This window comes from Nymphaea colorata, chromosome 1 (genome assembly GCF_008831285.2).
Source record: "Nymphaea colorata isolate Beijing-Zhang1983 chromosome 1, ASM883128v2, whole genome shotgun sequence".
Taxonomy (NCBI): Eukaryota; Viridiplantae; Streptophyta; class Magnoliopsida; order Nymphaeales; family Nymphaeaceae; genus Nymphaea; species Nymphaea colorata.
Window position 1 is genome coordinate 832,836 of NC_045138.2, and position 23,228 is coordinate 856,063.

Genomic DNA, 23,228 nt, shown 5'->3' on the forward strand with positions numbered 1-23,228 from the left:
CAACAAATATATATATATATATATATATTCATGTTTGTATTATTCGAGGTTACGAGAGAAAAACAATAAAAATAAAATGTGGACTAATACTATATTATGAAATTGCCTACCACCTTTTTCTCTTTCGTTTTCACTTAGCCATCATCATATGAGTCACACAACCCTGGTTACATAAATGGGTGACTCCAAAAAGCTAAAGTGACTATGACATATATCTACACTTTGGTTATAAGGATGACCTATGCTCTTTTTTTCACAAATATATATATATATATATATATATATGAGATTTTCTGAATTAATTTATGAACTAATATTTACATGCTATGAGAAATTTGCTCTAAAGCTTGCCAACTAATTAAAATGATAAACAATTATTCTGTCCTTCTTTTTTAATCTATTTATATATCTTTGTTAAATTTATCTTCTTTTGAACAGTTTATGGTGTCTTCAAGAATGGGTTTTTAATTTTTAGTCATTTGACTGCATCCAACATCTAGCATATTGACATCCTCCACATATCAATTATGTACATCGCCGATTTATGACCAAAAATTGAAAATAAGTCCTTACAGAATAGTTGCCACATGAGCGATGAATTTATGGAATTTTCAGTGACAAATAACTATAGGTTTATGGTTAATTTTTTTTATTTTTAAATTATCCAGCATATTTGAATCTCCCTTTATCATCCACACACACATAAACTGAAGTATGCACATTTCTATTGTCCTTACCAATATTCCTTACTAAAGGTGCCCCTGCTTTCCTTATCAACATTCCTTACTGAAGACGCATCTGGTTTCGAATGCTTAGTTGGTGATATTTGATGGATCATCGTCATTATTATTGTTGTTAACTATGATCAAACAATAAGGATTGGTTTGGTAAAGAGTGCATTCGGTTTGAATCCTATCCAACTACCATAAACATAAAAAAAAACTGTTCAGTAAAATAGACGGATTCAATTTTAAAAAACATCAGATAGATTTTGGTTTCTGGGGGTGACATTCAATGTAATATGACCACAATTTTTGCATGTTCATACCAAGATTTTCTTTAGGGGCGGGCCGACAGTCCAACCTCTCAATTCGGATAGGACCAAATTAAATTCAAATTCAAAAAATGTACGGCGCAATTAAAAAAATTTATTTTTGTCAATGTAATTTTCTTTTTCATAGTCCAGGGTGAGGCCACTCCCTAGGCGGTCCCTCCCCTCCCTCCGCCCCTGTCCATACCCAATTGGCCTTTTTACTCTCGGATTCTAGCTTCGAGAGACGCCTGGTCGGATTCTGATGTATTGGATCAAACATCAATTGCAGATCAGACCAGGTTTCACTATGGCTTTAAGATTGCAAATTCGATACGACGTGACTCTCTGACTCAAATCCAAATCTATGTTCAAATCCAAGCATGTAACTACAACTAGCAGACTTGGACATCCCTTGTCACATGCAATAAGTTATCTCATTTATGTAAAGGAACTCGATATTTAAAAGATAGAAGTGCAAAACTATATGAACGAATGACAAAATGTTATCAAAAGAACACAATATGTTCAAATGATTTTACAATGTTTATGATAATTTAACTATTCATTACTTTAGCAATCATCATATGTTTGATGTATGTTCAAGTCTATGGGCATTACAAATCCCCAAAGGGATTGGTGCAATAGATGAGACATTAAGGATTGATAGGCACTCTTAGTTATGACTCTTTGTCCTACAAAAATGAAAGTCACTAATGCATAAGTTAAAGCATGGAGATGACAGGCTTCTGCTTTAGCTTGAGCGGTAAGATTAAACTATGTTATTGCCCGACAAGACTGTGTATGGTTAAAGAGAGTTATTTTTTTTACCTTTTACATTTTTTTAATGTCAAATAATTTTTTTTATTTTTTATTTTTTATTTGTTGCAAATTTACTTATCTTTTGTGTCTATTAGTTTCTAGTTTTTTTTTTCATTTTTTTAGTTTTAAAAAATTTAAAAATTTACTATATTTTTTCTATTTTTTTCAAGGTTACGGTATTATACATGAAAAAATTCACTTTTCTGCATCGGCCGAGAAGTTGCCCAATCACCATGCCCTCTTCCTTAGAACTATCTCTAGTTCTTCCTCTGAATCCACCCTCACGAGAAATACACCTTTCCCCAGGAATGCAAATCTTGGGGTGGCTATCTCCCTCCGCAGAGATCGCAATGCAGTTACTGTGTAGCTGAAATCCATGCTTCTCTTCTGCGAGTCTCCAATGAAACAAGCAATAGCTGTAAATCGGAAAGGGCGTTCTAATCTCTCCATAGTCGCCTCAGGAACTTTCACTCTGGGTTTGCCATCGCCAATCTCATCTTCCTCTCGATGATTGCCACTGCAGAGCTCCTGCCCAAGATCTCATCTTCCTCCATGGTTATTGAATCTCTGAAACACGGTTTTGGGGTGTGATCCAACTGCCGTCCACCGTCCACTGTCAGTATCAACCTTGTTTTTCTTGAAGCTGAATTCCTCCTCTCATCTCAAGACTTTATCTTCTTCCTTTCTAAAACCACTCGTTGGTTGCAGGATTTGCCTGCTTATTTTTCACTTCGTATATAATAAATATTACGCCTCAAGGAGCATAGCGTAGCTAATCGAGTTAGGGGTCTGTATAAAAACAGGTCTCTAGTTCGATTTTCGTGGACACTATGTTCATGTGGGCGCGACATCAAAGTTGACAGGTGTACCGTTGTTATCGCTGACACCGACGCAGTTCATTCACTCACCCATCTAATAAATAATTACAAGCACGAGCCCCAACCGACATCTATCTCACTCGTAGCTGGGCTTTGCATATAAAATTGAATAAAAGGCATACAATTATTAAAGAGAAAACAATGAATGTCTTGGGAAGCTGGAGGGGTCAAATATTTTAAAACCAAAATATTTAATGTGGCCTATCAAAGGTCAGCTGTTGTTCTACTGTTGGCGAATAAATGGAACTGAGTTCTTTTTGTTACTATTTTTTTTTGTTCTTTTTCAGGTGATCGGGGAGTTAATGAAACTAGCCGTCCGAAACGTTTCCTGTGAGGCCGTTTGGAAATATAAAGATTATGTTACGGTCTCGTGCAATTAACCCCAAAATTGATCAGATCCAACAGGCACGTTAAAAAAAATTGTTCCTGCTTGAATTTTTGAGACAGAGAGATACACAAAACAGTGACATAATGTTGCTATTTCCAAACAGCCTTTGTGTGATCTTGTGTTGAAACCATCCTGGATTTGCAATAACGCAAAGGGAGAGAGTGGGAAAGCTGGGTGGTATACAATTTTACGATCCACGCCAATGTCATATCATCATATTCAGGGGCAAAGTCATAATTTTTTCATGAAGGGGGCAAATTAAAGTTTTAAATTTTTTACATACGATAAAATAACATTTTCCAAAATTTTTATATAAGAGCAAGTAAAATTTTCTAAAATTTACATGTAAATTAAAAAAAAAAAGAGGTGGGGGCAAGGCCCATGCGAGCCCCCCTTGGCTCCACCCCTGATCATATTTGAAATATTAAGTGCAACTTTAAAGGGTTTCGCAAAGATTGAGTTAGATTTATAGAACATGATTCAATATCTTATGAATCTATTCAATTTTTAGCACATATTTATGGAATAACAATGCAGTGCTTGCATTCATACCAAGCTGTCTATTGTTTAATATTTTCGATCAAATGACTGTATGGAAAAAAAATAAAGCTTCTTAATAAATCACGTTATCTAATTGCATATAAATATCATGATATCAAATAAACTGTGGTCACAAAAATAGACCAGGACTTAATGTTTCTAAAATTAAGTGTTTTTTATAATCTAACGGAACGGTGTTGAGAAAAACTCCCACTTTCAACTTAGGATGTACAATCGTCGAGCCAACTCAACTTAATTTAAAACTCGACTAATAAGTGGGCCGACTTTGGATTACATGAACTGGGCTCCTTTAAACTCAACTTGGTTTCCTTTTAAATGAGTCGAGCTCGAGCTCGAGCTCGAACTGGTTTTACCAAAAATACCAAAAGTGGTGCACAAATCTTTTCTGACACCCGCATAATATTTATTGGGCAATATTTATCTTTTTTAATTCCCAAAAAAGTATTATATCTAAAACCGGCGAATATTTATCTTTTTTTTTTTAACCAAATAACAAATCAAATGTAAGCACATCCCAAAATATTTGTAACGAACATCTCCTTTTGTTATTAATAGTAAAAAAAAAGTCGAATTTTATTTTTTTGTTTTAATTTTATGTATAACTGAAAAAACATATAAATTAATTAAAAATTATAAAAAATCTGATAAGCTATATCTGCGATTAAATTACGCATAAACATAAATCTATATAGGGACACTTTTCACTGGGATTTAGAATGAGTTCAAGATTCTTTCTACACTATTGTATTAGCTACGCTTTATGGTGCATCATAACAATTTATAGTAATTTTAGTTATCAACTTTATATTTTAATTTATAGTAATTTTAGTTATCAACTTTATATTTTAGCCATCTGACAACTACCCAATACATCACAATTGTCAATAATTTATTGATAACATTATATATATATACATAAGCGAATTACAAATCAACACTAAATGATGAAAATATCTATTAGCTAATTGATTTTTCACTTAACCGTTACTAAACAGTTTTGATTCCATAGCTGAGTAAGTGTAAAAAATTATTGTTCCAATTGAATTTTCATATTCATATACATATATATATATATATATAAACTGAATTTTCTATAAACCATTTGTCCATCCGGCACATATCATCATACAGGCGAGTCGATCAGCTAATTTTCCTTTTAAGTATTTTTTATATTTTGAATTTCCCATATTTTTATCATAATTTTATGGCAATCAGTTTCTCGGTCCATGACCACTGTGGCCCATGTTGTTACCCGGACCGTCTCTCGAGTCTCAAGCGTACAACCGAGTCAAAGTGCTGGTTCGAGTGTTAGAGGGCAAGTAAACTCGGATTACCGATTCGTATCGGGAAAATCCAACGGACTGGACGGCGCCAGAGTGACATCAAGACCGAGACGTGTCGCTTCATCTTCATATAAATGCGAAGCCGCGCGCGCCAAAAAAACGAAACTCGAACGTCCCGCCCTTTCTCTCTCTGCGCGAGTCGTCGTGGAGGAAACGGTCGAGATTCCGGCGAGGCGTCGGACTTCGATGCCGCCTCTGCCAGCGTACTGACCTCTCCGGCGTCGTTTGACGGAGTTCTGGCTTCGTCTGACTTGCGATCGGCGGGCGCCTCCTCGGTGGTTCTTGAGGCGGAAGCGGGGACCGTTGGGCAATCGGCTTTCGAGGAAGGAACGAGCCGGCGAGCGTGTTCATGGATCGCAGGGACTGGGAGGGACGCCTCAGAACGAGGAAGCGCAAGGACGAAGACGACGTTGGTAAACCGTCTTCCTTTCTACCGTCGTCTCCCGTTCCAGCTCATTTCGCTCTTGTTGCTTGTATTGTTGGTCGGTGATTTCTTATGGAGTGTTTGGTTAGGAGAACTCGGCATGTTTTGTATTTCTTTTTGTTTCTTCGTTTTTCGTGTGAAGTCGTGCGCTTCGACCCGGATCTGCTATTACAGAGCTTGAAAGAGACGGAGTTGAGTCTCCTCGACTTAAGATTCCTGGACTTGGGGTTAAGGGGCATAATGTCGTAGCAGACGACGTAAATTTGCTCGTGGTGGTGCCGCATGCTGCCCGGAAATCAGTTGTTCTGAAGAACATCGATTATGATGCTTGGATGCGTCGGATTCGGAGGTCTTTGCTTCTGAGGGCTGCGACCCGTTGTGGCGATGTTGGGGACTCCCGTGCTATGATGGTGTAAAGAAATCTGAATACTAAATTAAAATACATACTAAAACTTCGAGGAATCCGAGCGCTTTGGTTTTGTTTCACAGAAATTTGTTTGTATTATTGCCTGTTCAACAGTTGCAGTTTGATGTTTCCACCCTGCGTCAAGTTCTCTGTGTACTTATTTGTTTCTGGTTGTTATTGCTTGGATAACAATGACAACTGTTGGAATTTTTCATTGCTCAGCCATACAAAGTAGTGAGCAATCGAAACAGCCGCCGGTAAAACTTTCAGACCGGATCATACATAAATTGGCATCTCCTATTTCCTGTCGGGAACCAGAAGGTGCTCCCTTGGTTCGAAGATCCACAAGGCTTCGTGCACAGGTGGATGGTAAGCCTTTGAAAAAGTTCGATTACCATAAGGTAAACTTATCATGTCAACGAATTTACCTCTTATTTGAAGTTGTGGGTCCGCTAACTTCCGACTTCCATGTTGCAATAGCAGCCGAAGCCTTCAAAACCATCTCATTTGGAGGAGGATGCATCTCCTAGCTCTATTTCAGCTTCAGATAATTCAAATTATTCGGAGTCTGGTCAGGATGAATTTTCTCAGGACTTTGATCTTGAAGCGGCAGCTGCTACTGGTCCAGCTTTCCCCAAAAGGAGGCAGAGTGAAAGATTAAAAAATCGTGGTGCTACAGACTATAGTGCAACAGGAACAACTGCAGTAGGAGTCCCGGGTACGTCAAAAAGTTCTGGAACTTGTAATGTGGATGTTTAGGGAGTTCTGTTAGTTGCAAATGGTTCTTAATGTGCACCAGGGATCACTGGGGATTCTTATGTGGAGCAACCTGGTAAAACAGAAGATTCTACTTTGTTTTGAATTTTGCCTTATGTAAATTAGAAACTGTTGCCAGTATGATGTGGTTGTGTTTTTTGGTGTTCACTATTTTCCTTCCATTTTTTTATTTTACCTGGGATTTCTTTTGTCGTTAACTTGTTTTATTCAATTGGCCCATCGACATCTGACCTATGACAATGAGTTGAACATAGTTTTTCCTCGAGCTCATTATTCTTGTTTTCTTTTTCGTTTCAATACCTGTCTGGTGATTATTTCTTCTTCATGTTTTCTAACTTGTGTTGTTCCTGGTTTTGTGCCTTCATGTTTGCCTCGATTTACACGTGGAACATTTTCTTGAACCAGATTCTAATGCAAGCTTTAACGAGTCTCCTCATGAGCCAGAAGATGACGAGCTATGCTGTTTCACCTGTCAGGTTTACTGTTTTCGTGCTTCTGTAGTCTGTACATGTTTGCACATGCATTGTCATGTGCATTTGCTGTCATATCAGTTATCAATATGTTATTTAGAGATTTTTTTTTGCAGTTAACAATGTTCTCTTGTGTGTTGTATAGTCAGGGCTTGCTGCAAATTTGTTGCTTTTATGTGATGGTGATGGCTGTGATCTTGCTGTCCATACATTTTGTCTTGTTCCTCCCATGCAAGATGTCCCTGAAGGTTCCTGGCTTTGCCCTAATTGCGAAGAAAATCCTTCACTCACTGAGGACTTCAAAGAGCAGCATAAATTTGCAAAGAAGCCAGTTCAATCAGTTGTTGGTCGGAGATGGGTTTGTATAGGGGGTGACAAAAATGCGATGCAAGAGCAGTGTTTAATGAAGTGGCATTCACTGTCTCATCATCTTGATACTTGGGTATGTGATGGGATCTTTCTTTGATTGGATTCCTATTTTTAGTTTTCAAATTAAAATGCCAAAGCTAATGATAGCTACCTTTCTCCTGCTTGATGAGATTATAAATTAAAATATAAAATGTATGCACTAAAATGTTTGTGGGTGTTGTCACACGTGAGACACATATTTCTTTTTTTCTTAACATAGGTGCAAATCAAATTTATATAGAACATAAACTTTGCTATGCACATAATATAGACAAAAGTGGGGTACAAGCTTCTTGTTGGACCTGAAAGCTCCTACCCTTGCACAAGCTCTATACAAAGAGGCCTACCAGACTGAAGCATGCCCTAAGTGAAAAATTGCATCTGCAAACGTTTTTTCTACCTTTTTTAGGCTTAAAAGAGTAACAAAACTGTCAGCCTTAGCTAAGTGTAGCATGAAATTTAGCATGGAACTTGGACATATGCATGCTTTAACATAACCTTAGCCAAAATGTGACATCAGATTACTTCATCATAATCATTATTGACTTAGTCATTAGTCATTACATATCACATTTGAGTATGGTCATAACTTACACTCGAGTGGTACATAAACAATGTCACCCAACAACTACCTCTTATTGCATCTTACGTGACCTGTATGCTTACAGACAAATCGACTTAAACTCAAACATGACATACTAGGACAAGGTCATTAAAATTGCATAACCATCACATAGGTTGAGCCTAACTTATCATAAATCATATTTTCATAGATACATTTTTATAACACATTTGATCGATCATTTTATCTTTTCATGCACCATGTGCAGGTGCAAGATAAAGATCACAAACCATCACTATAAGGTATGCATACCAGATGAAATCCTATATAATGTCATCATAGCAAAGTTTGGATGCTTCTAGTTACACTTACAACCATCAACATCACTTTGGAATGACTGACTTGGCCTCCTCAATACCCTAGTTTGAGTTATTGAAGGGGCACATAACCCTTTTTGGAAGCAAACCTCGACAATGTGAAGGATTGTATGATTTCCTACGTTTTGGCCTTGGCGGTTTTGTATTGGGCTGTGTGAGGCACCAATCTTGTAAGTGGACCGAGCTTCCTTGAAGGCAAGATGGTGCCTCACATAGCCCAACACAAACCACCAAGGTCAAAACATAGGCATTCATACAATCCTTGATATTGTTGAGGTTTTCTTCAACTGCAAGCCAACTCACTTGTCAAATAGATTTCATTGAGCTATTACTTGAACATTTGGCTAGCCATTGTAGTTGGGCATCCAAGACTTGGCAACATTGTTGAGTGATTGTATAAGATCACAATTGTGTTGACATTGAAGTAGTCTTGCTGGGCTGCATGTAGCAACTTGAACCATTCAAATTGGGAAGTTCCATTTTTTATGTCCACAAGTTAATTTTGTGCCTGTTGGGCCATAATTGTTCACCTAGACTGGTGTTGTCATGAAACAGTTTGACACATCATAGGTTACTATAGATGCAAAAATGAGTTAATCTAGCTAGCCTCTTAAACTGTGAGCAATCTCTACTGACTCAAGTTTCTCCTTGGTGTCAATACTTAGAACTGGTTAAAACTATCTACCATGAGATGGGTGCTGTCTTTTTGTCTACCTTATGCTGTCATGTTTGGTTTCTAGTCTGTACATGACTACCAGTAATATCCTGCTTAAGACATATTTAATGACTTATCACTTGCTGGGAATGCCTGCCTGCATCTATGTAATAGGTCTCCATAAGATCACAATTGTGTTGACATTGCTGCTAATGTAAATATTGTTATCATTATGAATTTATGATGATCAGTTTTTGGCCCATTTTGTAAAATGAGATGGTGAAAAATAAGATGTACGATTTTTTAATGGGACCAAGAAAATAAAAACATTAGACTTGATTGTTGTCCATGACTTATAATCCAATTTAAAATCCGTTGAGTTGGGAGTCAGTGGTTAGACTAATTCGTATTTGGTTCTTGTAAATTTCTATGAAGCTATGTTTTTTTTCTCTTTCTTTGTGAAGATGGAATTATGGATGTTTTGCACTGTTTCAGGCATATGATACTATTTTTTTAAAGTTCAATTTATGCCCATTTGCCTTTCTTTGATATTTTGATTTATGTGTGACTGTTGTTTGTTTGTTATTTGTTCTAGATACCTGTAGAATGGCTCTACCAACAAGACCGTGTTCGATTTCACAACTTCCGACGAATGTTCCCGTGAGTAATGTTTTTGGAATGTTATTTCTTTTAATCATTTTCTACTTAACTTTGTTTATTCCTTTACCTTCCCCCTACTTCATCGCTGTGTTTATACATTTTCTTGCATGTACAGACTTCCGATGGTCTCTTTTGTTTGAATTTTATCCCATTAAGATTGTCATTTTTGTTCTTTTGCTTGACCATTTGAAATATATGTTTTTCTTTGTATTACTCAATCTTTGCTGTATTTTACATATATGTATTTATGTCATGGAACTGAACCCTGACTGTGTCTATTCTGGTGTTAAATAGACAGCTAATCAGAGCCATCTGATCTTATGAACGGAGAGAGTTGGGAGGGAGGAGGGGAAAAATTACAGCTGCTCGATCTTAATTCTTAAGATTGGACGGCTCTGATTAGCTGTCTATTTGACATCAAAATAGACAAAGTTAGGGTTTAGTTTCTCTTTATATCATACATACATACATATCATAGTCACAAAAAGACACGTTTTTTTCTCAAAAAAGCGCAAAAAAAAGTGATTAATAAAACAACCCTTTTAAAACTTAAAAAAAAATGCTGTTCCCATGAAAAATATGTTAAAACGAAAAGAGCCAAAAAATGCATTTTTCACATTTTTTTTCCTTTTATTCTTTTTTTTTTTCATGTTTTTTTAATGCCAAACTGTTTTTCATTTTCTAATTTTTATTTGTTGCAAATCTACTTATTTTTTTGATGTTTGTGTTATTAGTTTGCCACTTATTTTATTTTCCCTCATTTTAATTTTTTTAATTGTTTTCCGTATTTTTACCGCATTATTTTTATTTGTTGCAAATCTACTTATTTTTTTGATGTTTGTGTTATTAGTTTGCCACTTATTTTATTTTCCCTCATTTTAATTTTTTTAATTGTTTTCCGTATTTTTACCGCATTTTTTCCTTTTCTTTTATGCTCACTGTGTTATACCCGAGAAAAAGCTCACCGTTTAAAGCATGAGAGTTTTTTGTGGCTATGATACATACATACATGCATGCATGTCTTTTGACCAGTGTTGTTAGGGTATCACAGATATTGCAAGATTTTCAAAAATATTGCAATATCAATATATATGAGAAAAATAATTAATAAAACAAAAATATTGGAAAAATCTTGTGATATTTTGAAAATCTCAACAAAAATGAATACCTACAAATCTACTTATTTTTTTTAATGCCAAACTGTTTTTTCATTTTCTAATTTTTATTTTTTGCAAATCTACTTATTTTTTTGATGTTTGTATTATTAGTTTGCCAATTGTTTTATTTTCCCTCATTTTAATTTTTTTAATTGTTTTCCATATTTTTACCACATTTTTTCCTTTTTTTTTATGCTCACTGTGTTATATCCCAGAAAAGCCTCACCCGTTTAAAACACGAGAAAGTTTTTTGTGGCTATGGATTACATACATACATGCATGCATGTCTTTTGACCAGTGTTGTTAGGGTATCATAGATATTGCAAGATTTTCGAAAATATTGAAATATCAATATGTATGAGAAAAACAATTAATAAAACAGAAATATTGGAAAAATCTTGTGATTTTGGAGACTTATTTATCTCAGCAGCCTTTTTTGAAATTTATTTTTCATCAACCATTTTGGAGATCTTTTTCCTTTTATTTGCCAGAATGAGTTTTTCCTTTTCCTTTTCCCTTCTTTCAAGTGGTTTTGATATGGACTTTTGTTTATTCTTTTGCTCTGTGCTTGTTTAAGGGTCTTTCCAGACTTGATCAGTTCATTATTTCGCACTGTTCTTTTGTGCTAGATGGTATTCTTATTTTATTCTAAATTTCTAATATACTTTCATTGCTTTCAGAAAAGATGCAGATACCTTGACCACCACGGATTTGAGAAAACCTGAATGGTTCAAAATTGACAGAGTTATTGCATGCCGCAAGAAGTCACATTCCAAAGAAGTTTGTGATATTGTTAATCTATGTCATTGGAGTCAACAAGATGGTCAATATGAATATCTTGTGAAATGGAAGGGCCTTGAATACAGTGATGCCACCTGGGAAACTTCTGGCACAGAGGAATTATTAGTTGAATTCAACAAACTTGTACAGAGGCACAGGAAAGCTAATGAAATACATGATTCACATTGCGGAAAGCTTCAGAAGTTCCAGCTAACTGAACAGCCATATTACCTGACTGGTGGTATATTGTTTGAGTATCAAATTTTTGGAGTTAATTGGATCCTGAGCAATTTCCAGATCAGAAGGAATGTGATTCTTGCAGGTTCTTATGCTTTATGTTGTCTGCAATTTGTTGAGGATTTCATTTGCTATATTGGTTGGAACGTGGAACACACAAAAATGTTCTAGCTGTGATCATTAATATGGAATTTTGGTTACTTTAAAAAGGAGACAAGTCATGTTATAGTGCAGTTTCTGAGGGTTACTTTTTGCATTGAAAATGACTACCTTTTTATGGTTACACGGCTCTCTTTGTAGACTATTTGCAGTGCTAGTATCATTAACATTTCTGATCTTGCTTATTCCATTGTCAGTTATTTTCTTCTGTTTACACTGGAGCATAGATAATGGCTATAATTTTTGTGTAATTAATAATGAAAGTCATATATACTTGTTAGCATTTGATCTGTTCAATATCATTCTTAGAAATTTCTCCTATGATCAAAATTTTGTTTTATACATTTATGCAACTATTGTTGCTGCCTTCCAAAGAATTGGTCCATTGGCTTATTGATCCTTTTATGATACTACAAGAACTAAATACTACGTTAGTTTTGGTGGGGAATAGACTGTTACAAATCAAGAAACAGAAATCATTGTTGAATTTATCTTGGGGGAAGCAGGTATGAAGATATATGGTCCATCGGCAAAATGATAGTGACTGGGAAAAAGAAATCGTGGAGGAAGGCTTTGTCTAGAAAGAACAAGTTCCAAGATGAAAATGTGATTGGAGGTGGCAAGTAGAATTGTTAAAAGAGACTTGAACATAAGGTTGTTTGAGCCGTTTATTACTGAATGGAACGTGCGGTGGATGTACCAGTCATTGGGAAATAATTTTTCCTTACTTTTTCTTCTTGTTCCTATGTTTTTTGATTTTCCATACTGTTTAGTATTAAAAATTAAAAATTAAAAATTATGATTTTTTGTGTTGTATTATGTTACATATCTGATTATTTACTTGACAGGTAGGGGATGTGCTAACACTTTTCCACATTGTTTCTGGATGCAAAAATATATTTATAAGACACTGATTTAACTTTGAGAATTAAAAAAGTTTTGTTAGCTTTACATCGGTTTGGAATTGCAAAATATGATGTATTGGGTTTAGTAAGAATTCAAAGCCATTTTGTATCATAATGCACTTTTATGCATATAATGCGATTCTGAACCTCCCAATCAATACTTCTTGTCACCTTTTATGTGGGAATTGTTTATGTATTCCTGTTGTGGTTTTTGTCATTAAATTCTCTTTTATATGTTCAGATGAGATGGGATTGGGGAAAACCATTCAAGTTATTTCATTTGTGTGCTGCATGAAGGAAGAGCATCTGAGCAACTACCCTGTTCTAATAATTGCTCCTAAAAGCACTCTTGCACACTGGGAAAAGGTCTGTCATATTTGAGCTTGTTCTTCTTTGTTAAGATTATACTTGTCACGCATTGCCTTGTTGGAACTTGGAACTATTTTAGTAGTAGAAAGACAACCTCACCTAAGAAGAAGGTAGAAAAAATTAATTGTGTTTTCATTCAGCATAAGATATTTGTGTTCTTGTCGTGCTTTATGGTCATTCTGGTCAGATTGGGAGTGGGATATGGCAAAGAACAGAAATAATCCAGAAATTGAATTAATATAAAAATTGAAAAGCGAATTGGTAATGGCATAATTCCCAATTTGAAGTGAATACGAAGTAAGAAATATGAATTGGGGGGAAGAAAAGCTTTCTCTTACATGTGTGTCCAAATATTTTTGGGGTTATGTCATGCACTTTTAAAGGCAACAAAGCACAATTAAGATAGAAAATGTGGGTGAATCCAATCATGTTGAGATGAATTTCTTAATCCAAACTTTAGGTGCTTATTTGAGACCATATTGTGCTTTGAAGTCTTTTATCTTGATCATGCTCTTTCTGGTCTATCATTTCCTCCAATCAATAAGGATGCATTCGTCATGCCTACCCAATAGAAGGCCATTGGCTGTCAACATCCATATCTGTTTGGTCTATTGGAGCGAAAGTGTCTGGTTATTGTTGTTGGATGGATTATCAATTGCAGTTTTTCACTACGAGTATCATCTTAGATCTCTGGATGTTGCAGCTTGACTCTACCTTAATCTTATTTTTAGAAAGGGAAAATAAGTTTGTTCCAATAAATATTGTGGATTGTCATTAATTTTCATTCTACCGAGCTATTCTTCAATGGACTTCAGAAAATCTTGCTCCAAATATTTATCTTTTGAATTAACTACTAAGAGACATTGTTGCCACACCTTTATGCTAGACTTGCATATATTCTTGAGAAGCTGCAGGTGTTTGTGAGAAGCTGCTGACTACTTGTTATCACTTTGGTTATGTATCCTGAGTTTACCCTTGCTGTTTGTATTCTATGCTAGGAATTCCATCGTTGGGCTAAGTTGCTTAACATCATCATATATCAGGGAGAGAAAATGTCAAGACGTTGCATTCAGAAGCATGAACTTTATTCATCTGTCAATGGGGTCTTATTTGATGCCATTATCACAAACTATGAGCTTGTTCTCTTAGATGATTCTTTGTTGAGGAAGTTTAAGTGGTCTGCAATAATCAGTATGTTCCCTTTTCCCCCCTCTTTTGTTCACTCTAGTTTTTGTAATCTATGAATGTGCTTTCTTGCACATGATGAGCCTGTTAAGATGCATTAACTGTATTGATATACATGCTTTTTTGCTATATAATATGTGTATATATATATATATATATCTTTATGTTTAATAAATAAATGTGTGTTTCGGCTGTATATATACATTTAGTTTATTTTTATAATTTTGATCTTATTACTTATATAATATTGTTTTTATTGTTGCTGCTAAAAAACAGCTGAGCTAGCGGTTGGCTGTTCTAAACAGCCAGCTTTCTTACGGTTTTGGTAGCTCTTTTTGCTTCTTTCCCCTTTGTATGTATAAAGAGGATATCCCCCCTTGTAAACAAGGGGGCTTGTGATCTCATTAGGTCGTTAAGAGCCTGGCATGCTCTTACTGTTTGTTCTTGAACAGGGTTAATTTCAGAAGCCTTTTGAAGCTCGAATTCCTCAACACTGTTTTGTTACATGCCTTAAGAGCCAGCTTATGAAGTGTTGTTGACAATACCAGACATGGGTGGGTGGACCCTACCTGTTACGTGGTGATCCTTTCTAGGGTGAGTCGAGGGCCAGATGCGTGTGTACATCTTTTCTAGGTTTTGTTGACATCTATGTCACATGGGTATGGGTGCATGTAGGGGTGCAGCTGTGGACACAGCTGAAGAGCAATTTCAGAAAATGTGGGTGCAGGGACATGGACATAGATACATATAACAAAAATACTTACATACAATAATAATGAACAAAAATAGGTAAATACAAAACACAGGTAAGTATGGAACAGCCCTTTCATGCTTTATCTATGTATACACATTAAAAAATTCTAAGAACTGGATAGTTTTGAACTGGTCAATATTGACAAGTGCAAAATATGATGGACTTGGCCTCGGTTGTGTTGACTGCAACCAACACTTGTCAATGCCATGTCCCAGATGTGTTCAGGGTTGCATCCATCTTTTTGGGCCTGTGGACACGGGTTCCTCCATTCAAATAAAGTGTCTGTGTCTTAGGTTGACATGACTGCAATGTCTTGCTAGGCAAGTGTATGACATAGTCAATGACTAGCCGATCTAGTTGGTCAAGTAGTCACCATTGAGGCCTTTGCAACTTCCAGGACAGAGCCTAGCTAGAAGGGTGCTGAGTGGGCCAACTAGTTTACTAGTCTGGTAGACTACTAGATGATTTAACAACTAAGGTCTTAGTTTACGTCTGAAATGCATGAACGAACAACACCATGAGCTCTTTTTACTTTTTTAGGTTTTTTTTAGTTGATCTTGTGGGTTGGTGATGTAGAAACCAAGTGGAATCATTAGTTGATTGTTTGAAATTTTTTTGTTTCAGTTTCATTGCTGCTTTAAGCTTGGAGTTATAGCATCTAGGTGGGTATGAACTTCATTATTTGGTGTCACATAAATGGAAGATACAACAACATTCCTTATTGGCCACTGGATCGACAAGTTCAAGTCACATGATAAAATCTTCTCTGAGATGCTGACTTTTTTTAGCTGGGTGAAGAAATTAAAAATTATATGATTCATCCACTTTGTGGAAGTTCTTTTTAAACTGATTTTGAAGACTCAGCTTCTTTATTAGTTTGTATGTGAGACTAGAACATTCCTTCATTTTTTGCAGATGTTGTTTTGGCTATGTTTTGTTTGCATGCATATATATGTACCCAAATGTGTGTGTATACTGGATACTTCTCTGCTTGCATGAGCAGACGTTCCTATGTAATTATTTGCATAATCAGCAATACTCTTTGGAGAAGGATGAGAGAATCAGGGGAAGTAGCCATGTTTATTTTATCTGGTTTTTTTAAAAGTTGAGAGAGGTTATTATGTGTGCTGCTCTGATCAGTATGGTTTCCTTTCTGTTGCTTTACTTGCTTGTTCCATTCTCCTAGTTGATGAAGCTCACAAGATAAAGAACCTTGATTGCAAGCTCGGAGGTTGCCTTAAGCAGTTGGATGCTGAATTTCGGTTGCTTTTGACAGTGAGTTTTATTAGCTTCATGTTACTTAAATTTACTAATTTTAAATTGTGGACTCTGCTCTTAAAGTTATCCTGCATTCATGCTTGGCTGTCTGATTTTGTTTGTGAGATTTTGTTTGTGAGATCCCCTTTGATGGTTTTTTTGTCTTGCTAGCAAAAGTTTTATGACATGTTTGTTAAAGTTATTTTTTTTTTCTGTTTGTGGAAAATGGACTGAAAATAAGATGACAGGAAGTGGTATATGGATGAAGAGGCGAGAGGCTGAGCTTTAGCTTTCTAGTAGTTCTGGCATTCCATATCTTCCCTCAGAAAGATAACCAAACATCCCATCCCCCTACATACATACATGGCATGTGGGTCCCAAGGCATACCCTAAGTTGGAATTCTCAAGGCCCAAATAGTCTATTTTGCTCTTTTTCTTCCTCTCAAGTTTCTTCTTCCCAAAACATTTAATGCAAGATGAGAGAAACATGGGTTGGTTTTGAAGGGATTAGGTTTCCACAAGTTATTTGGATTAGGATACATAATAATATAGGCTTCTCTTTCTTGTTCTTGCTGAGAGGCTTGTAATGAAGTGGTTGATCACAACATTTATGGCAATTTAGTTTCTGTTAAAAATACTTTGCGCACATGTCTAGGTGTGCATGTGTACTTGGGTATGATGAGCGGAGAAGTTAGCTACGTCAATTGTACATATAGGTGCATGCAGATGTTTCTGTTAATAGGTTTTGGACCAGTTCTGCATATGATTGTGCTAACAGGATTTAGTGTTTATAGTTTGTCTATTGGTTTTAACTTGTTAAGTATGCTTCTTAAAGTTGCTGTTTTTGATGCAATGAAATACATGGTTCAACTTATCCAGGGAACTCCTCTCCAAAATACATTGCTAGAGCTTTTTGCGCTACTTCATTTTCTTGATCCTGAAGAATTTTCTGATCCAAGGGAGAGAGCTGAATCTTTTTCAACAATTGGCATGAATATGGGAGATAGTCATTCATTAGGTTCTGACATGAAAGTTTCACAAATTCATGATCTGCTGCAGCCTCGGTAGATTTCATTTGATAATGCAATAGCTTTATTCTCTTTAACTGTTTCAATGGAGTAGTAATATTTGGTCTTTATCATTGTTCAAATAGAATGCTAAGACGGATGAAGTCGGAGGTTCTTTTCAGTTCTATGCCAGCTAAGAAGTGGGTAGAAGTTCCTTGTGCTCTTTCTAGTTCTCAAAGGGATCTGTATGTGAACCTATTGAAGAAGAACTACGAAGAACTGAATAAGAGATTGGTTAATGGTAGATTTATTGCTTATTATTCTTCATCATTTGGTTTGCTTCATTTTCTTTCTACTGGATTTCACATATTTCAGTCTCAATTTGGAATTACTTGTGTTACCATGTTCTATCATGCAATCGAAAAAAGTGTATCAATTTTTTATTCTATAGGTTCAAAATGCAAGTCATGGACATACAGGCAAATGCTAGCTGTAGGAACCTTAAATTTACTGCAAATGTCTGCTTCATTTCTATGCCCAAGTCAGCTGTCAGTAAATGAAGGACAGGAAAGTAAAGGGACAAGTCTGAACATTAAGGAATTAACCAATGAATAAAACACTCAAACGAAGTAATTCAGGATAGACTATGTGTGTATGTGTGAGAGAGAGAGAGAGAGAGAGAGAGTTACCAAATTTGGATACCTATGATTTTCCCATCAAAGTGAAAAACCTACGTCATCTTTAATGTGGAAGTTATAATATATGTGTATTTCAGTGAGGAGTCTGACCAGACATAATTTCTTGGGTGTACAAGTTGTTAGTTGCTTGTGTTGGAACATCTAATGCCACCTCCAGTTCATGATGACCCTCAAATCAGTGCATCTTATCTTCCTGTTCAATCTCTTTGTTCATTGAGGAACTTCTTTCTGAATCGTGGAAAATGTTATCCTGATGCCTTCCACAGATGGCCTTCAAAGTAACATTGTGGTGTTTATATTGGTGGGACTTGCGAAGAAGGGCCGAACCAGCTTGATGTCCAGAATAACCTCTAGTAGAAGTGCTGAGCATGAAGAAGCTGCATCGGTTTCAGTTGGCTCTGAAATTGTAAATGTTTACAAAAGTTTGATGAAGCTCTAGGTTTAATCAATAATTCACTAAATTCACATAGGATGCTGACTTGTAAGTACTAAGAAATAGAGGTGATTGTGTGGTGCTCTGAAACCAATTTGGAATCCAATGTCTGTTGGGTTCTGATAGTTTTTAGCATGATATGTATACCTAGGAATGAGAATCCTTCCCTATTTTGAATGTTAGAATATGCAGCTGATACTCTCAAGGAAGTCCAGCATATCCATTTATGCAGTGGTAAAAGCTTCATTGGAAAGTTAAGGCTGAGGACCAGAAGTGGTATATGTATGGAAAAGCTTTTCTCTTTCAACATAAACGAGAAAAAAACAGAAGCTTTCATCTTTCAACATAAATGACAAAAAACTTCGTTCGTCCACTCATACTCTAATTGATAAATATACGTATGTACACATATATAGTCAACTGAAAAAAGGCTTACTGTTATAGTTCTATTATTCTATATAAGAAGTTATTATGCTTTTCATGTTATGGTTATTCTTTTACCTTCAGTAGCGTTCTCATCTTTTGGCATGTACATTCTCTTTCTTTTTTATACTGCATTAACATGGACACTGTTTGTGCAAGATATTCATATGATGATACAACAATACCCTTTTTTCTATTTTTTCCAGGAAGAAAGCTTGTTCTGAACTTCCTTCTTATGGAACTACGGAAATGTTGTAATCATCCTGTGAGTTTTCAATATGATCCTTTCATGAAAGCTTGACCAACTTTCTTGTTTCCCTACACAGATTTTTCCCTCTTTTGAGGAACTTGTCATATTTGTGCTTACTCTGAGCTAAAATGGGATATGTTCCTATACAAGATTGTGATCATATGCTTCTGGCCTTTGTTTATGCTTTTCCTGTTTTAAATGCATCATCCTGATTCTGCTTATAAACATTCTGAAGTCCATGAAGGCATTTTGAAAGTAGAAGTTACACTTTGGAAGTAGAACTTTAGTGCTTCTGAGTGCATCTCTCTCTTTCTCTATCCCTCCCTGTCTATCATTTTAAGTGCAGAAAAGGATAGTAAGCTTCTGTGCATGCATGGAGGCATGTTTGTTCCTTGAACTTGTATATGCTTGTTTACAGATGCATATATATAAGCATTTGTTTGTCTTTCCCAAGCCAGCCTACGTTTTGGTAAACCAGCATCTTCTTGCCAGAAGCAACTGAATGTGGTGCTTCTTTTTCGTTTGTGTACATATTTACGGGAAGTTAACTGGTCCTAAGTACCCCATATTTTCTAAAAAAGGGAGGGAGTGGTATCCTGGGACTTCTTTTTGCTTTCGATTTTGTACCTTGCCTGCTAATCATAATGGTGCATGATGCAGCCAATGCTGCATCACTATTTTTTATTTGTAGTTTTGTTTATCTTCTTTATCTCTTATTTGTATTCTGATATATGGTCCTGCTAAACATTTTTATATTTGAAGTGAAGTCCATCTGGTGCTTCTTTTCAAAGTTTGACATTGCATTTATGTGGGTGCAGTATCTCATTCCAGGTCAGGAACCCTTGAATTTGTCGAGGGAAGAAGCTCTTTCTGATCTGGTTACAGCATCAGGAAAGCTTCAGCTTTTAGAGAAGGTTCAACTTAAATCCTGATTATTTAAGTTTGTTTCAAATGTATTATCTGTATTATTTTTCTTTTGTTTTTAAATTTTTTTCTTCTTCTGTTGGAATGATCAAAGGCTTGTGTCATTGTTCACATTGTCAATACTATACTCTTGTTGCAGTTGCTTCCTAAGTTGAAGGCAAGAGGAAATCGTGTTTTGCTTTTCTCACAAATGACCAGGATGCTCGACATTTTGGAAGATTTTCTTATATTCCTTGGACTCACATACTTCAGGCCAGTATTTAATGAGGATAGCTAATGCATCCTCTTTGACTATGCTAGAAAGAACATGTTGACCTTTTCTTTAAAAAGAAAATACTGCTACATGTTGCAGAACTATTTGAGCATTAACAAAATGGTCTTAAATTGCACCATCCTAGTGAAGCATGTGTTTTATGTCTTTAATTTATTTGAGAAGTTATCTTTTTCATGGGTAGAAAATGACGGGTCACAGGGGAAGGAAAGGAAATCCATCATGCACTGTTCAGTCTTGTGGTGAAAAAATTGTTCAAATGCAAGAATAACTTGTTTTTGTGCCCAAGTCTAGGTTTCTCCTTTTCAATATTTTTTTTTAAGGTTTCTTTTGGATGCATGTTATATGTTCTGCTTAGCCTTTTGTCTCACCATCATACTTGTTCATCTGTTGGTATGAGATATAAAAGTGTTTTGGATTCTCTAGTCTATTTGCTGTAAGCTTTCATCCATATGATGACCTTGAAGTTTTTGAATCTTCAAACTAATTCTGTTGCATTCAAAGGTCTACCGATGTTTATGTTCTCCAAAATTATGTGTAATTGTGAAATCGTTTTCAATTCTGGATTAATAATGTAGTTTAAGGTATGTATGAGCCATTGAGGTCTGGATGCCAGTTAATTATCAGGTTCAGAATTTGGCAGCTGAACGTAAGAAGTTTATTGATTATGCTTATGTTTGATACGTTTATTTCCTATGAGAAGATTTCAATGTTTGAGAAATTATAGTTTCTTGTCAATAGGATTGATGGGGAGACCAATGCTTCTGCTAGGCAACAACAAATACAAGAATTCAATAACCCTGAGTGCGAGGTGTTTATATTCTTAATTTCAACACGTGCAGGTGGACTTGGAATTGACTTGGTATGGTTTACATAAAAATTTGATTAGTATATGCTCATCAGTTTGTCATGTATACAACTAACTGAACTCTCTTTACGGACAGCCCAGTGCAGATAGAGTTATCATATATGGTAAGGAAGATCCAGATTCCATTAGTGCAACTGGCGATTCCATGGCAAGCTCTCTTAACTTTTTGCAATGGACTGTGTATGTGCGTGTTATCTGCAGATCCAGATTTCAATCCATTCATCGACTTGCAAGCACAATCAAGGGCACATAGAATTGGGCAATCACGTCCTGTGGTGGTCTATCAGTTGATAACAAAATGTTCAGTGGAGGAAAAGATTTTGGAGAAGTCTAAGAGAAAATTGGCTATTGAGAATCTGGTGATGAATCCTAAAACGAAGTTGGATGTTAAGGAGCTCCATTCAGTACTGCTTCATGGGGCGCGGAAAATCCTAAGCAAGAAGAGCATGGAAGCTACTTCATTTGATTATGATGACAATGCCATTGAGACTCTCTTTAGCATGGACCCTAAACCTGGTGAAAAGTATGTTGCCGAAGAGAATGGCTATCTTGGTGGTATTCAGAGTTTTATTCCACTTCCTGAGCAGGAACCAAATTCACCACCAAAGGCAAATCAATGGTCGGAACTACTTGCTGAATGCAAAAGTGATGCACCGACAATTGAAGATTTTGGGAGAGGAAAGCGCCACAAGAGTGCAGTCAAGTACTTTCAAGAGGATCCAGAACTTAGTGAAGAGCTGAAGGAGGTATCAGACAATGACACTGAAGACGAGGAACAGGAAGAATATGCACCGGAGGATGCAGGCGAAAGTGAATCTTCAAGTGACGACAGTTCTGATGGCGATGCGCCAGACCAAGTAGAGGCGACGGGTGAATGAACTGTTCACCAATTTTTTTTTTTGTGTACATCTTAATGCATTGTGTAATTCCCATCCTATCTAAAGCCTTTTTGTTATTTTGCTTGTAAAAAGTTAATCCTTGCTAACATGTCCATTGGTCGAAACAAGTTCCAGCTGAGGATTGTGATGGGGAGGGAAGCCCCCACATTTTGTAATATTTTTGTGATTAATGGTTAAAGAAGTGAAAAGCGTCTTTATTATTCGCCAAACTTCTTAATAGGAATTTATTTATCTGAGTACACGCTCAGATGTAGCAGACGCCTCCATCATTAGTACGATGGATCATACCGAAGGTTATTAGTGGGTCGGTGACTCGTTAGTGATTGAGTGGCTTTATTTCTAGTTTGGGCACCGCTGCGGAGGAGGGAATGAAAGAGGGCCAGGAGGAGAGGGAGCTAGTAGGGAGGAGAGAGAGTACGGGGTATGGAAAAATAAATGGACCTGTTGGGTTCATTTGCCGTTGGGCTAAATCGGCTTTTCTTATATATATATATCAAATCAGCCAAGTACCTCTATTTTCAGATAGTTATTTTTTATTTTGTACCAATCAAAAAATCACAAAAGGTACACTTGCAACAGCTGGTTGCTTGGGCACTGGTTTCCACAATAGAATACATCTTTTGTGATGATTTATAATAGCATAAATTGTTGGCAGCCTCGTCTTTATCTTTAGTTCTTTTCCTTTTTTTCACATTCATCTGAAAATTGCTTCCCTTTTTTTCACATTCATCTGAAAATTGCTTCTCTTCGTCTGCTCTTCAATCTACAGCTAGAGAGAGAGAGTAGGTCAGGAAAGATAAATGTTGTTGACAATAAAAAATTATATTGTGAACCATATATATAAATAACTCTTTAAGTACTAGTATCTCTTGTATTCTGACCCACAAAAAA

The 23,228-nt window shown here is 36.1% G+C and overlaps 1 protein-coding gene across 3 annotated transcripts; it reads left to right on the forward strand.

The window, feature by feature from the left end:
* Positions 1-5,135: 5,135 nt before the first annotated feature.
* LOC116245766 (uncharacterized) lies at positions 5,136-22,537 on the forward strand. 3 transcript variants are annotated; one of them, XM_031617310.2, is made up of 18 exons: positions 5,136-5,435; positions 6,075-6,253; positions 6,333-6,570; positions 7,035-7,105; positions 7,245-7,541; positions 9,697-9,761; positions 11,599-12,020; positions 13,241-13,365; positions 14,367-14,559; positions 16,494-16,582; positions 17,444-17,628; positions 17,718-17,872; positions 19,332-19,390; positions 20,194-20,289; positions 20,439-20,551; positions 21,312-21,432; positions 21,515-21,542; positions 21,640-22,537. In XM_031617310.2, exons 1-18 carry the CDS (start codon positions 5,372-5,374, stop codon positions 22,314-22,316), a joined length of 3,177 nt encoding a protein of 1,058 aa, XP_031473170.1. In that variant the 5' UTR covers positions 5,136-5,371; the 3' UTR covers positions 22,317-22,537. The 3 variants fall into 3 exon arrangements, with proteins under 3 accessions (XP_031473170.1, XP_031473171.1, XP_031473172.1); XM_031617311.2 differs by having other exon boundaries at positions 6,336-6,570; XM_031617312.1 differs by having other exon boundaries at positions 21,520-21,542; positions 21,640-21,761.
* Positions 22,538-23,228: the final 691 nt, after the last annotated feature.